Source organism: Antechinus flavipes, chromosome X (genome assembly GCF_016432865.1).
Source record: "Antechinus flavipes isolate AdamAnt ecotype Samford, QLD, Australia chromosome X, AdamAnt_v2, whole genome shotgun sequence".
Classification (NCBI taxonomy): Eukaryota; Metazoa; Chordata; class Mammalia; order Dasyuromorphia; family Dasyuridae; genus Antechinus; species Antechinus flavipes.
The window spans coordinates 79,874,853-79,888,736 of record NC_067404.1 but is presented as its reverse complement, the minus strand read 5'-3'; the positions used below and the strand labels follow the sequence as shown (position 1 = coordinate 79,888,736).

At 49.5% G+C, this 13,884-nt stretch overlaps 1 protein-coding gene across 3 annotated transcripts in view; it reads left to right on the top strand.

Annotated features, from left to right (window-relative positions):
- LOC127542375 (putative bifunctional UDP-N-acetylglucosamine transferase and deubiquitinase ALG13) overlaps window positions 1-13,884 on the top strand; it is a 33,428-nt gene that overhangs the window by 11,325 nt on the left and 8,219 nt on the right. The window contains exons 9-20 of one of the 3 annotated variants that reach the window (XM_051967902.1): window positions 1,091-1,199; window positions 1,407-1,471; window positions 2,101-2,201; window positions 3,174-3,274; window positions 3,963-4,206; window positions 4,981-5,097; window positions 5,270-5,426; window positions 7,007-7,145; window positions 8,329-8,361; window positions 8,461-8,516; window positions 11,536-11,595; window positions 12,051-12,249. In XM_051967902.1, the coding sequence (XP_051823862.1) occupies window positions 1,091-1,199; window positions 1,407-1,471; window positions 2,101-2,201; window positions 3,174-3,274; window positions 3,963-4,206; window positions 4,981-5,097; window positions 5,270-5,426; window positions 7,007-7,145; window positions 8,329-8,361; window positions 8,461-8,516; window positions 11,536-11,595; window positions 12,051-12,249 (1,381 nt within the window). Of the gene's footprint in view, window positions 1-1,090; window positions 1,200-1,406; window positions 1,472-2,100; window positions 2,202-3,173; window positions 3,275-3,962; window positions 4,207-4,980; window positions 5,098-5,269; window positions 5,427-7,006; window positions 7,146-8,328; window positions 8,362-8,460; window positions 8,517-11,526; window positions 11,596-12,050; window positions 12,250-13,884 lie in introns of all 3 variants that reach the window. The other 2 variants (XM_051967901.1, XM_051967903.1) reach the window with 2 other exon arrangements.

The window sequence follows — 13,884 nt, the reverse complement described above, 5'->3', positions numbered from 1 at the left end:
CTTTCTGAAGCTCTGTTAGCCGACGACACCTTTCTCGAGCTTTATCTCGCTAGGGCAGTGCAGCACGCTGGTTTGGGGCCCAGCTTGGGACTCTGATCCTAAGGGCTGTTATTGACTGTCTGGGAGACCTTGGCCAACCTCACTTTCTCTTTTTTTTTTTTTTTTTTTTTTTTTTTTTTGTAAAGTGAAGGTATTGGGTTCAAATCTCTACCTGTCCTGGGAGTTGGGTTTTTTTCAGCTTTAGTGTTTTGTGACTAAATTTTCTGAGTGATCTTGGAGAAGGCACAGGCACTGGCCCCGTCTGAGCTCCCTTTTCCTCCCCTCACAGATGAATCCGTTAAACTGATCTGTTTGAGCCTTAATGTCCTATGACAAAACTCTTTGGGTGATACTGTTAGCTCTCTTTTCTGGCCCTCGGTTTCTTCTTTTGGTTATATATAAAAAAAAAGTTAGACCAAATGTTCTTTGAAGTCTCTTGAAGCTCAGATGTTCAGTAGCCATGAGCAGGGCATTGCCCCTGTCTGGGGCTGCCTTTTCCTTCTCTATAAAATGAGGGGCTTTGGTTGACATCTCCCCAATGCCCTTCCACTCCCCATGTCTGGATAGCTTTGGAATCCACCCCCAAGGAGCAAGTGACCTCAGATGATCCTGGTGAATAACAGTACAGCAGGTCCCAGAAAAATCTTGGTGGCAGAGTAAACCAAAGTGGCGAATCAAACGCTGACTTGCCCAGGGTGTGTTAATTTGGCGGAAGAAGGGAGGACTTGGCACCTATTGGTAGACAGGCCAGTGATGCAAGTGGATTTTCTGCAGGGCTCTCTAGCCATCTCTCCCAGCTGCTTCATGGAGTTGCCTCAAGGCATCTCTTCTTTGGATGTCTGGGTGTCAATACCCAGAGAGCCCCTCCCTTTGTCTTTTTCTTTATCTTGCTCTTCTTCCTCCCCACCTCGCTCTTCTTCCTCCCCCCTGCTCTCTCTAAAAGAGGAGCAATAAGGGGAAGAGGGACCTTAAGTAGACATTTGTCCCCCACTGGAAAGGGAGTCTCTAGCCCGACTTGTGCAGCTGTAGTTATTTCGGAATCTTGTTTCAGTTTTCAGAGAATGTGTCCAAGATGCCTTTTCCCTACAAAGTACTGAAAGCTCTGGACCCAGAGATCTACCACAATGTGGAGTTTGATATTTGGCTGGACAGCAGAAAAGGTAGGTACTCTGGGCATCCTCCTGCCGTTGAGGCCCGTGGGCTTCATCTTGGCCTTGAGGGAGCCTACATAAGGAGGCCGACTTCGATTTTATCCACGGCAAGCCTGTGATGTAGGATTGCTGTTTTAGTCACCCGTGTCTGGAAGGTACTACGACTGAGGATAGCTCCCATCTGACTTTTGCTCCGTTTCCTCTTTTGCTTTGCAGAACTTCAGAAATCGGAATGCATGGTGTTTGCTGGGAGACAGTATTTTCTGGGAGACAAGTGCCAGGTAGGGTTAGTGCCATTGTCCACAGGCAGTGGGCACTTGAGCAGCGTCTGACTTGCCCCTTTTCCCAGGGCTGGCCGTAGGGATTAGACCCCAACCTTCCTTTGTTACCAACTTGGCCGTCGATGGGTGGTGGATAGAGAATGTGCCCGCTTAACTAGCTTTGTCTGGCCAGATAGCTCCCTGACACTTGTGACCGGACGGAGCTGGGCACCATGAAAGGAGTGGAAGCCTGGGTACTTCCTGGCCTTTAGGCCAGGCTGAGGCTTTGCTGCTCAATAACTCAAAAGATCACCTAGAGCTGGAAGTATTTGCAGGGCCCTTGGGCCAGAGTTTTTTACTTTGAGATGCTTGAGCCCCATCTGATGGAAAATAATACCAGTTTCTTCATCTTATTGAACCTTTTTATTCTTCTCAACTCTCAGCAGCTTAGCAAGCTGTCTATATGTGGCGAGGTCCTGAAGAATGAAGACTTAACCTTGGCCCAGCAGGATCTGCTTTCTGTTGGCTACCCCTTCCTCCTGCATGGCATCCCTGGGCAGAGCTGGCACCGGGCTGGGCCCCCAGGGTCAGAAGGGACCCAAGCCCTAACTATGTGCCTGCGGGTGTTTCCAACACCCTTTGCTCTTCAGGTTCGATTGGAGCCAGGAGGGAGATACTACAATGCTCACATTCAAGAAGTCGGCAGTGATAATACCTCAGTCACGGTCTTCATCGAGGAGCTTGCAGAGAAGTGAGTGGGGACTCTGGTGGCAGCTACTTATTGACATTTGACCCTCAACATTTCACCAAGTACTTTATGATCTTTCCTAATTTGAGGCTCTTAACAAACCGGTGAGGGCCCTGCTGCTGGTGTTGGCCAGTTTTACAGTTGTCAAAGATATTTGCTCTGAATCACAATTGCTAAATGCCCAAGGCCTCCCGGCTTCCAGTCCAGATAATCGCTTGAGCTTATCTCTGCAGCTTTGTCTTCCCTCCCCACCCCTAGGCTGAGAACATTACCAAAAGTGTAGCTTTTTAAAGTTGGAAATGCCCAATGAAATGCCTAGCTCCTACATTTCAATGTGGCAAGTACTTGATCAGCACCTAATACCTACATGCTAAGCCCCAGGCTTAGATAAATTGGGAGTGGGGTATGGGTACAGCCCCCTCCCCCAGTCTCTGCCCTCCAAGTGCTCATATTCTCCTGAGCAGCAAGAGCAGAGAGCTCAGTGCAAGGCTCTGAATTCTGTACCTGGGGACAAGATGGAACTTGAGTAAACCCAGCCCCTGGTAGCCAGGCATTTAGGCCCAGATTTGGATGGTGAGAGACCTGTAACCTCCGGAAGTGTTTTGGCACAGACCTGATCTCATGAGAGCGAGTATTGCACACGGACCAGTTGGGGCTATGAACCCCATCTGTGGGGTTTGTTAGGAGGGGAGTCTGGCCACGAATTGGTTTGCGCCCCAGTTGGTGACGGTTGCGCACACAGGAACTTAACTCGTACGCTGCCAGCTCTGAGGACCAAAGTCTATACCCAACACTTTTGCTCCTTTAAAAAGAACTTGGTATTACTCAGTCTTTCTTCCCTAGCAGCCAAGATGTGATGTTTGGGGTTAGTTAACAGCTGTTTTTGGGAAAGATCCTCTGGGGCAGAGTGGGGGAAGCATGTAAGTGCGACAGCTAAGGGACACCTCCTGATGGGCTGCCCTCCCTCTCTCTCAGGCATGTCATCCCGATGGCTAACTTAAAACCAGTGACTCCAGTGACTCCAGTGACACCTGTTCCTGTCTGGAGTGTGCTCTCTAATCGCAGAGGAGTAGGAGGTAGTGGAGTAGGTGGTGGTAGTGGAAGTGGTGGTGGTGGTGGAGGAACAGCAGCAGGAGGAGCAGCAGGAGGAGCAGCAGGAGGAGCAGCAGGAGGAGCAGCAGGGGGAGCAGCAGGAGGAGCAGCAGGGGGCGCAGCAGGGGGAGCAGCAAGAGGAGCTGCAGGGGGAGCAGCAGGAGGAACAGCAGGAGGAGGAGGAAACAACAACAACGTTGGAGGAACATACCCCAAAATTACTGGTGGCTATGCTCCAGAAGTGGGTTTGTATCTGGAAGACTTTGCTGACCCCCTCCTTCCAATTGTTTGCTTCATATGTCTTTGCCTTCCTTCCCTGATTATTTTGCAAGGGATTTCTAAATTCCTGGATTGAGGACCTTTGGAATTAAAACTTGATGGTAAAAGCCCACTCCTTGACCGTGGCTGGGAAACACTTGCCATCAGGTGTCTGTTGGCTGCCAGGCACTGTGCTGTGGGGAGGGCCTGAGTGGGGGCGGCGCAGCAGGAGCAGAAGGTCCACGGGCCAAGCCGTGCCTCCTGATAACCAGCCATGATGCCCTGGACCTAGGCATCGGCTGTTGAAATTTTGTTGGGGCCTTTTTTGCAGGGGTGGGGGGTGGGGAGGGATGTTCTCTCCCAAAGCCACCCTTTTACATATATTCTTCTATACTTTTTCTCCTTCAATGGCAGATCCGGATGTGAAGGGACGGAAGAGGATGTTGAAGAAAGTTCGTGGGAAGGAGGTTTTCATGACTGTGGCTTACAGCCGAGGCGAGCCCATGCTCCCCCCCCGCTTCCAGCATAACCTCCACACTGGCCGTGCCTCTCCCATCCATTGCCCCCCACAAAACAGCGGTGCCATGGTGACTTACGATCAGTTCCGTTCCCAGCAACCACCACCTCAGAGACACGGGCGGGGCTTCAGCATGAACAGGTAAGGCCTGCCCCCTTGAATCTGTGGGATGGCTGAGGATCTCATGGGCTCCTTCTCACGGTCTATCCTTTTTGCCTCTGAAATGGTTCTGAACTTGGCAAGTCAGAACTAAAATGAGTACCTATGTAAATCGATCAGAAAGAGCAGCTTGTGGAGGGCTCTTTGTAGCTGCCTTTTCTTAAATGTACATGAAATCCGCCAAATCTCTTTGCTGGTCTGCGCTTCTTTGGGCCCTTCCTTCGGTCCTGTGTATCCACCCTCTCCTCCCGCAAATCTTGGGGCATGGACTCGGAGGGGGTCTCCTCCTGGTGCCCACACCCTCGACGTTCAGCTCCATCCATGATGCCGTTTAAGGAGATGGATGCCATCCATCCCGATAGGCTCTGTGTCCTCGCTGGGGCTGCTCACTGTGCAGTTCTATGGAGGGGCTTGTCTTGTGCATTGTTCTCTGGGTTGTCCAGAGTTCCTAGGACCCTGGATATGAGCTTTCTTATTTGACTTGGAGAGATGTTTTGCCTGGGGTGAGTAGGATAGAGAGCAATTTGTATACCACGTGGGTGCCAGAGGTTTTGCCAGCAGCCCAGAAAAAGAGGGACCAGTAGGGAAGGTCCCTGGAATATGCAGCAGTGTGGAGGGGGCCTACTGACTACATGTATCCTAGCTTTTTTGGTAAGGATGTTCAAAGCCCCATTTTTTCCCCGTTACTACTAAGACCCATCACTCGCAAAGTTGGTGGTGAGCATCCGTCAGTGATTCTCTGCCTTTTGCTCACAGGGGAGGATTGCCTCGATTTATGAATAGAAGCAACATGGTCCCTCCTGAGATTCCATTCTATCCTGGGTCGGGCAAAAGATGCTTCCCGAGCTATGACAACTTTTCATTTCGGTCCCGGTGAGTGAATGCCTTGGAGAAAGGAGGAAGGAAGGGCAGAGGAAATGTGGGGAGCAGTGAGTTGTATTAAGGGGAAAAAAAAACTATTGCTGTGTTTTTCAAAATGGAATCAAATAAGGGAAGTAGAGTTCTGCCCTTTAGCCCTTCTCCTTCCCTCCCTTCTTTCTTAAAGCTCTTACAGCCGGAGCCGCCGGCAGATGCACTGTGTGAATAAGGAATGCCAGTTTGGCTTTCCCTCTGAGCCTGGACCTTCACCTCGGGGCCTGGAGGAAACAATCACCTACTATGAGATTGAAGAAGGTGATGAGACCGCTTACCCAGCTATAGCGGTGAGTGGCTGCTTCCTCGCTAACCTGACCTTTAGAGGGGTCACTGGCCAGATACGTGACGGCCTCTGGGTCCTACGCAGAAAGACGGAAAGCAACAGCCTTGAAAGCCGTCTGATCCAAAGAGAGACCAAAAGGTGTATGGAAGAGAGGGAGTCAGCAGGCCTGGTACTTGAGGCCAGGTCCCTGGACCCTACTTTGGGCAGGGGGAGCTGTAGCTAGAGACTTTGACTGCAACATGCAGCTGAAGCTTACAAGATAATTAAATCCTCTAGGAAAGTAGTGTCTGGTTCAGCACTCAACTTTAAGCAATCTACCTTGATGGGAGGCACATTTAGATTGCGGTTTATCTGAAAATGAAAGGTCGCCACTATTCAGTAGTGTGATATGTTGGCTGAGGAAGTCGGAGCAATCTTGGGCTCTATTAAGAGGGGCCAAGGGTTCCAGACATTAAGGAGAGGATATTTCCTTTGTCCCCTGGAGTATAGTACCATTTTGGGTACCACAGAACCAAGCTAGTTTGCTAAGGAGGGCAGCTAGGGTTATGAAGGGCCTTGAGTCTCTACTGCAACAGGAGCCCTTGAAGGACCTAGGAGTACATAGCATGGAGAAGAGGAGATTTGGAGTGACAGTTTGCAAGGAGGAGGTTCAGCACTCAACTTTAAACAATCTACCTTGATGGGAGGCACATTTAGATTGCGGTTTATCTGAAAATGAAAGGTCGCCACTATTCAGTAGTGTGATATGTTGGCTGAGGAAGTCGGAGCAATCTTGGGCTCTATTAAGAGGGGCCAAGGGTTCCAGACATTAAGGAGAGGATATTTCCTTTGTCCCCTGGAGTATAGTACCATTTTGGGTACCACAGAACCAAGCTAGTTTGCTAAGGAGGGCAGCTAGGGTTATGAAGGGCCTTGAGTCTCTACTGCAACAGGAGCCCTTGAAGGACCTAGGAGTACATAGCATGGAGAAGAGGAGATTTGGAGTGACAGTTTGCAAGGAGGAGGTTATTTTCATGTGTTGGGAAGAACTCCCAAATCATCGGAGCTGTCTTCAAGTGGAACTTCCTCTTCTTGGAGCTCTTTGTGCAAAGGCTGAATGGCTACCTGTACTCGGGGGAACAGGCTGGACTGGGCAGCCGCCAAGGGCCCTTTCAGGGCCAAGGCCACGAGGCAGGCATCCTAGGCTCCCCCCTTTTTATTAGCAGATGCTTCAGTGAGTTGCCATGACCCAAAACATCATTCTGGCCAGCCCCCCAGCTGATGAGGCAGGGAGTCCCTTTGGCCTTGGCAACATCCCATGTGCAGCTCAGTGTGTTGACCATTTCCCAGGAGCGTGCATGTTCTCTAGTGAAGGCCATCCTAGTTGTTCCCTTGTAACCGTAAGGGGAACATAGGTTGAGCTGAGTTCTTCTAAACCCAAGGCCTGAGGTGGGAATTGTGTTCATTTGTGGATCAGCCTTTTCTTTTCTGGGTCAGAGAGGCAGCCTCCTCAAGGACAGAAGATGTCATTGTAATCTTTACACCCCAGAGGAAGGTGCACCTGCTACATCTATATCCATCCTTATGTGTATTTTCTGGTTTCAGCCTCGGAATACCCCATCGCCAATGACTCCCACGGCTGCCAGTGGATACTGGGTAGCAAGACAGGGGCCCAGTGCTATAACCTCAAGCAAACCAGCTGTGACTCCATCTGAAGAAGACGTAGATGAGCCCACTGACAGTGGTGGGTGTGACACAGTAGCCTTCAGTTGGTGGGAGGTCTAGAGTTCTGTTGGCTTTCTCCTGAGGGATGGATGGACAAAGAAGTCATACATCTATTTTTTTTGAGGGGGTAGAAAGCAAAGAAGAGGAGCCATGGGATTAGAATGTAAGAAAAGGGGTGGCAGCTGAATGAATGGCATTCAATTGGCATTGGTTAGTGTTTGCCCCATACTGCCAGCCCTACTTCCAAGGAGCTTCCCATCTCTCCAATGTGGGAGCAGTGACCACCGACAGCCAAACCAACTTTGTTGGCGCCGAGTCCCAGCATGCTGGGCTCCTTTCCTTTTTGGAACAGGGTTAGTTATCCGGAAGTACGGATCTAGTATTGGTAATTGGGAGAATACTGGAACTCATCTTGGTCAGATTAGTTTTTGGGAGAGGCAGGGCTGAGACTGGGCCTTTGAGTTGTGGTGTAGAGAAGTGCTGGAGAGCAAACCTCTGCTCCAACATAGGCTACTTGTAGCCTTAGGGGCAGGCCTGAAATAATGGGAGAGCAGGTCCCCTGAATAGCACTGACCCCTGTGCTCTCCTCCCCACCTTGTCCTACTACTGTTTCACCTTTACCTTGATTTGAGTAATCTCTTGGACTTGGCCTATGAACAAAATGCAGAGGGATGAGCTCAATAGCAGTCGAATTAGGATTCGGAACTGGTTCAGGGATCAGACCCAAGGAATGGGTTTATGTGTGCTGGGTATCCAAATCTGGGTTATGGGATCCCAATTTGGTAGCAAATGGTTAGATTTTAGATTGTGAGTATGAACAATTGGGCTGACCCCCAGTGGCAGTAGTGGTATAATAATGGCTTTTGCAGTTACCAGAAATCAAGGTTGAGGTTACAAATGTGTACCTTAAATGAAGCCAGCAAACACTTAAGAGAGAGCTTGGCCCTTTGACTTTCTTCAATTGAAATTCTGGATCATAGTTGGAAAGGAAACCTGGAAGTGGCTGCCATGCTGTTGGCTGTCCTGTATCCTTGGGGTTGGAGGGGTTCTCAGAGAAGTAGCACCTCAAGGAGCTGCTTTCAAAACAGCCAATTGTGGGTGGCAGGAAGTGCGATCTCTGAAATTAGGTTGTCCCGATGGGACTGTGAAGTCTTCTGTTGACTGATCCTCGCTGAAGAAGCTCATTTTGTTTTCTTTTCTAGGTGAATATCACGACGACTACATTTATCCCCCAGGTTGGTTACCTTTGATCATTTTTCTTCCTGGTTCACAAAGTGGTATAGCACGAGATAGCACACTGACCGGGGCGTTCTTACTTTGCCTCTTCCTTGCAGAGCGAGACTATGAGACTCCATCTGTTTATAGCACTGCTGAATCAACTGCTAACCTGGTGAGTTGGAAGCCTTCCCACTCCTGGAGATAGGAGAGTTGGTAGGAGAGCGCAGAGCCTCTTAGGCAGGGCTGACTTGGATGAGGATTCTGCTTGCTTTCGGATAGATTTTTTTTTTCCTGTCACAGCTGGCCCTTGTGCTGGTCCCAGGTTCCCAAACTTGACAGTGTCTTGCCTTCTTGGGGGAACTTGGAGACATAGAGAGAATTGAGCACGTATGGCAGTTGATGGTCTCCTAGGTCAAAGCCTGATGCAGATCCCAAAAGACAGAGATGACATATGCTGTATCGCATCGATAAGCCGATGAGACCATGAGAATAAGACGCCCAATTCCATGTGAATGGGCTCTGTTGGTACCAGTTGGCATAAATCCCATATCAACACCCCAGAGTATTGAAGAGAGAGCAGCTGCATCTCCAAGGTGGCCTTCTGTGGTTCAGCTTCTTCTTCTCTACAGGGGCCTCTAGTAATAAAGGTGCCATGGAGGCCAACGAGAAACACTAGAAGAGGAGCAGAGCCAAAGGCAGAGAAGGAAGCAAGATTACAAACGAGTTTTATTTTCAATAGCAAATGAAAAGCTGCTTGGTTGAAAAATCCAGTTCCTGATTTTATTTGTAGATTGTTAATATTTGTGAGAGCAGCTCTGACCCCAGAGCCGCCATGGGCAATTCCTGCCAAGCTCTTAGATGAGAAATCAGATGTTCCAATAATGTTACTGATCTACATGAGTGGAAGGCATTTCCACCGTGGGACTTTCCGACACCTGTGAAATGAGAGAGCCTAGACCCAGATGTGAAAGGGATTAGGGGACGTGCCATGACAATCATTGGGAACTTCAAAACCGATAGGGGACCAGCTGGAGAATGGGAAGAGATGGAGGTGCAGAGGGAGAGAGTGAGCAGCTGGCATGCTTGGGACCCTTTGTGTTGAAATTAGGAAAAAGGACTACCCACCGTGATAGCGCTGGCATGGGGAATGCCCTCTATAGGTGCAAGGACGTTCCTTTTCTTCATCTTACAGTCTTAAAGGAGTTGGCTTGAGTGTTTACAATCAAGCTTGGGTAGAAATGGGGGGGGGGCACTAAAGACCTTTGGATCTCTACAGGCCATTGATGACTTGGAAAGCCCTCTTAACATTCTTTATGTTCTATAAGCTTTATGTGGCTTTGTGAAATATATCCTAACTTCATACTACTTAAGTTGGGGACCTGGGCTATAGAGATAGCTCGTGTCAGAGAGGGGACCAGAATGTGGGCCTTCCTTGCTTGGAGTTGCCGTGCTGCCCCTGGCTACTTACAAAGCCACTTCTTTAGGTTTGTTTTGTAGCAATCTGCTTCTGGGACACGAGGCTTAGACTTGGTTCCTGGGTTCTCTGTTCCCCGTCTTGCAGCTCTTCCCCAAGCACTTCATGCAGAGGCCTTTAGAATTGGCCTCTGAGAAGCCCGTGTTGGCTATCAGGAGGAGGTACGGCAGGTTTATTGCAGCCGAAAGCATTTAGGTTTGAGGCCTGAGTGATCAGGACTTGAAGTGATCCAGTTTGGCGTAGAGCCATTTGTGGTCCTTGACCCTAGTAAGGGAAAGAACACTAGGTGGCAGTTGACCCTGGACCCCTGGCTCCCTTGTGACCAGTTAGCCTCAGACCAGGACTTGTGTCATTATTGGCTATCAGGTGACCTGTGCTCGGTGCTAGCGGCAGGGATGGTAAATGTTGGAGTTGTGGCTGGGGGTCACTTGGGCTCTAGAGCACCTTCTGGAACTCATCACAAAGCAGTTGTCTGCAGGCAGGGCAGATGTAGCCTATTCGAGGTCTGGAAGCTGTGTAGGAAGCGGTAGAGACCGGAGGTCATGGCTAGTGAAGATGCTGTGATGGGCTGGAGAGGAAGGGAGGCCATTGTTGGAGTCTGCCTTTCAGTGCTCCGCAAGCCTCAGCATCGCCCATCCCCCTTCCAGGTTGCTGGGCTCCTGGGGATTTTGACGCTTTCCATTTACTAGGCAGTCTTATTGAAAGGGGACCTTGCTTTAATTATAGTAATTTAAGTGCTCCATTCTTTGGTCCCGAAAGGCAGTGCCAAATGTGTCAGGAAGCAAGACACTAGATGGAATTGTGTGGTAGCACGTCTGTCATGTATGGACTGATGGAAATCGGGACTCGTTTTCAGAAAAAGTTTTATTGTTCTCCATCCCCCTACCAGTGTCCTTTTTGAACGAGAAAGTTCAGTAAAACTGGCCATTCGCAAAGGTGTGTACCCCTATGGAGCCTCTGTTTCTTATGCCTTTTAGCAGAAAAAGGAAAAGAAAAAAAACTCAGTGTTGCTGCCACAAACCAGACTAGGGGGAAAAAAGTGGTGACAGCCATTCTTGGGAGAATGGGCAGCAATACCTTGCCAGGTAGGGGGGCCTTTTCGGGGACCTGATGTAGTGTTGTTATTGAGACTTTAGGTGAGGAAGTTTCCTTTTTGTCCCCTGCCATTTGCTGCCTTCTCATCTCAGAGAGCTGACTGGGGTACTGAGAGACTGTGGTTTGCTGAGGGTCCTGCAGGGACCCTTAGGTAGCATCTGTCACACAGCAAGTGTTTAAGCAATACTTAGTAGGTGTCAGAGGTCGGATCTGAATCCAGATGTTCCTGAAGTGCAAGAATAGTTCTTTCTCCATTCTGACTGCAACTCTGGCTTTCTCAATCCTAATAGCTCATGATCCAGGGCCTTTTAGGGCAAGTGTTTGTAGCATTTTATGTTTCTCTCATTTGTTTCTCATGAAAACCCTTTGAAGTAGTATGGGTGCCATTAACCCATTCTGTAGATGAGGAAGCTGAGGTGGCAGAGGTGTGAGATAGTCTTCAACTTTCTCATGACTAAGTCCCTGGGCATGTCAGGGCATGTTCAGTAAAGCAGGCCCACACAAGCTATTGAAAGATTGCATCCCCCTTGTCCCCCAACCTGCATGCCAGTTCTCTTTTGTAGTCATATTTCTTAGTCTCGTGTTTGCCTTGTAAGTTTGCTTCTTGTCCAAGTCTCTCCAGGATGGAAGACCATGTTCTATGCCCTCGCAAGATACTGGTGCCTACAGCTACCCTCAAAAGGTAACCTCCCTGATGTTGCCGCCCCAAGTGGCACTAGGGTGTGTCTGCCGAAAGATTCCTGAGCCCCTGTTGCCCTCAGAAGCTCTGGGGAGTCACATCTGTCCCTCCTGCAGAGAGAATCCAGGCCCACCTACTGTAGGCAGGGTCAGTTTATCACTTTGCCAAAAGACATCGTTTGGGGAGGGTGAAAGGTCTCTAGCTGCTAGCGTAGCAGGATGCTAGTATTGCAACTCGGCTAAGCCAAGCTTAGGGCTGCTGAGAGCTTGGGAGCGTCCCTGAGTGAGCTGGAAGGGGCCGAGATCATCTACCTCATGGGACCCTTTTAGCTCTTTCTTTGACACTTCGTTGATGTGGGCCTGAGTCCCTGAGTGGTTATGAGAAAGCAGTCGATGTTTCCTGGGGCTTTTCACCGTGTCTGTTTGGAGTTCCTGATCACAATTCTTTCTGCTCTTTAGATGCTGATGAGCCCAGCAGCCATCTCTGCTGCTTCCTGTAGCAGCTCCCTGCCACCTGCTGTCTTGCCAAGTTGCCCACCAAATTCTCAGGTGGCCACAGCGGCTGCTGCCGCCTCCGCTCCTCCCAGCACGACCTCTATGTCATCACAGACCCCTATACAGCCTCTCTTTGTGGCTCCAGCTCAACTGAACCGCTCAGGTAGGTCACCACATGTAGGATCTAAGAAGACTTAGCAGCTTTAGTCCTTTTCTATTTTGGATGTGTGAGTGTGAGAGGCATGTGTGCCCAGTGAAGAGACTGGGGAACCCCTGGCTCCCAGGACCATGTGGTTTGGATCCCACGCTTGAAGTTCCCAAGCATCAAATGGACATGTTGCCGAGGTCACACGCTTGGATTTGGCAGGATTCACAAGGAGTCTGCTGGGGATTGTGTGGATTGTGCTTTGGGGAGTTGATAAGGAGGAAGGCTGTGGGCTGTGCATTTCAATACCCTGCCATGACTGAGGGTGTTCATAGACCCACCTGCATCCTGGTTTTGTGTAGTAGGAATTCCTCCAAATTGGGGGTGTGGTGGATTTCTCTTGGCTGCTCAGTGGGGCATCTGAGGAGTGGCCCTTGCATAGCTCCGGATCGTTCTTCCCTCAAGGTGCCACCGAAGGCCAATTTCCAGTTGAGGATGGGCATTCTCATTGAAGCTTCTTTGATTTCATCTGAGTGATGGAATCGGTGGTAATGGCTAGAAACGGCTTTGGCTGTTTTGAAGGCTTCCCTCTCTTTCTGGTGATTGGCTCAAGTTTGGATTAGTTGGAGGCACCATTTTGCCAGAGCACAGCATATTCACCATTTTTTTGAGGCAACTGCAAGGGAACTTGGCAGTTTTGGCAGATGCCTTTGTTTTTCCCAAATGTGATGAGTATTTTATCTTTTTGAAAGACTTAGGGGGAGGACCTGTGTTCAAATACAGTATCATACTGTGTGACCCTGGGTGAGTCATTTAATTGCCTCCAAAACTAAAATTAAAAAAAGAAAGAAAGAAAGTGGCCACAGGTATATAGGGAATGGAGAGAAAACTCAATTGGTCAAATTTTAAGTCCCCCCCCCCCCCAAGGCAATATCCTAGCCTCTTTAGCATTGAGGCCAGTGTTTATTGGCACGCAGATGCCTGGGAACTGCAGAACTCCTTGTGAAGCTTCTGAGCTGTGCATCCCGGTTCTGCTTGCCTTTGATTCCCGTTGCTTCCTTGAGGAGAAACTTGGGCCTTGGCAGTTTGGGGGGGGCTACTGTGGAGCTGGTTGCGTGAGCTCTTCCCACTAGGCCCGTGCTTGCTTTGGTCATGACATAAATTAGTTTTGGGAGCATTCTAAACCACAGCAAGGTCTGCCGTTGGGCCCAGCCAACTGAGGCCTTCCGTTTTCTTTCCCTCCCACGGTAGCCGGTCCAAGTCAGACCTGGACAGGGGTCCCTTCTACAAATCCTTCCCATAATGATATATATATATATATATATATATAAGCGATCCAGTGGAGGGAACACCAACCAGAACGGTAGGGGAGTTCACTGTCGTCCAAGACAGCCTAGGGCACTTGGGAAGCTGGGACAATTTTTTTAAGTCAAGCCAAGATCTTACCTCCCCGAAATCTGTCCCCTAGGGCTTGGTAGGATGAGATTGCTCCCTGGCCTTTCACGTGCATGAGAAGGGTTCTTATGTCCTGAAGTCCTCTCCAGGCCAAACATCTCCAATTCCTTCCTTTTTTTTTCTTCATGGTATGCTCTGGCTTCTTTGTATCCTGCCTAAATTTTGGGGACCAGAACCAAGCAAGCATCCAGCTATGAC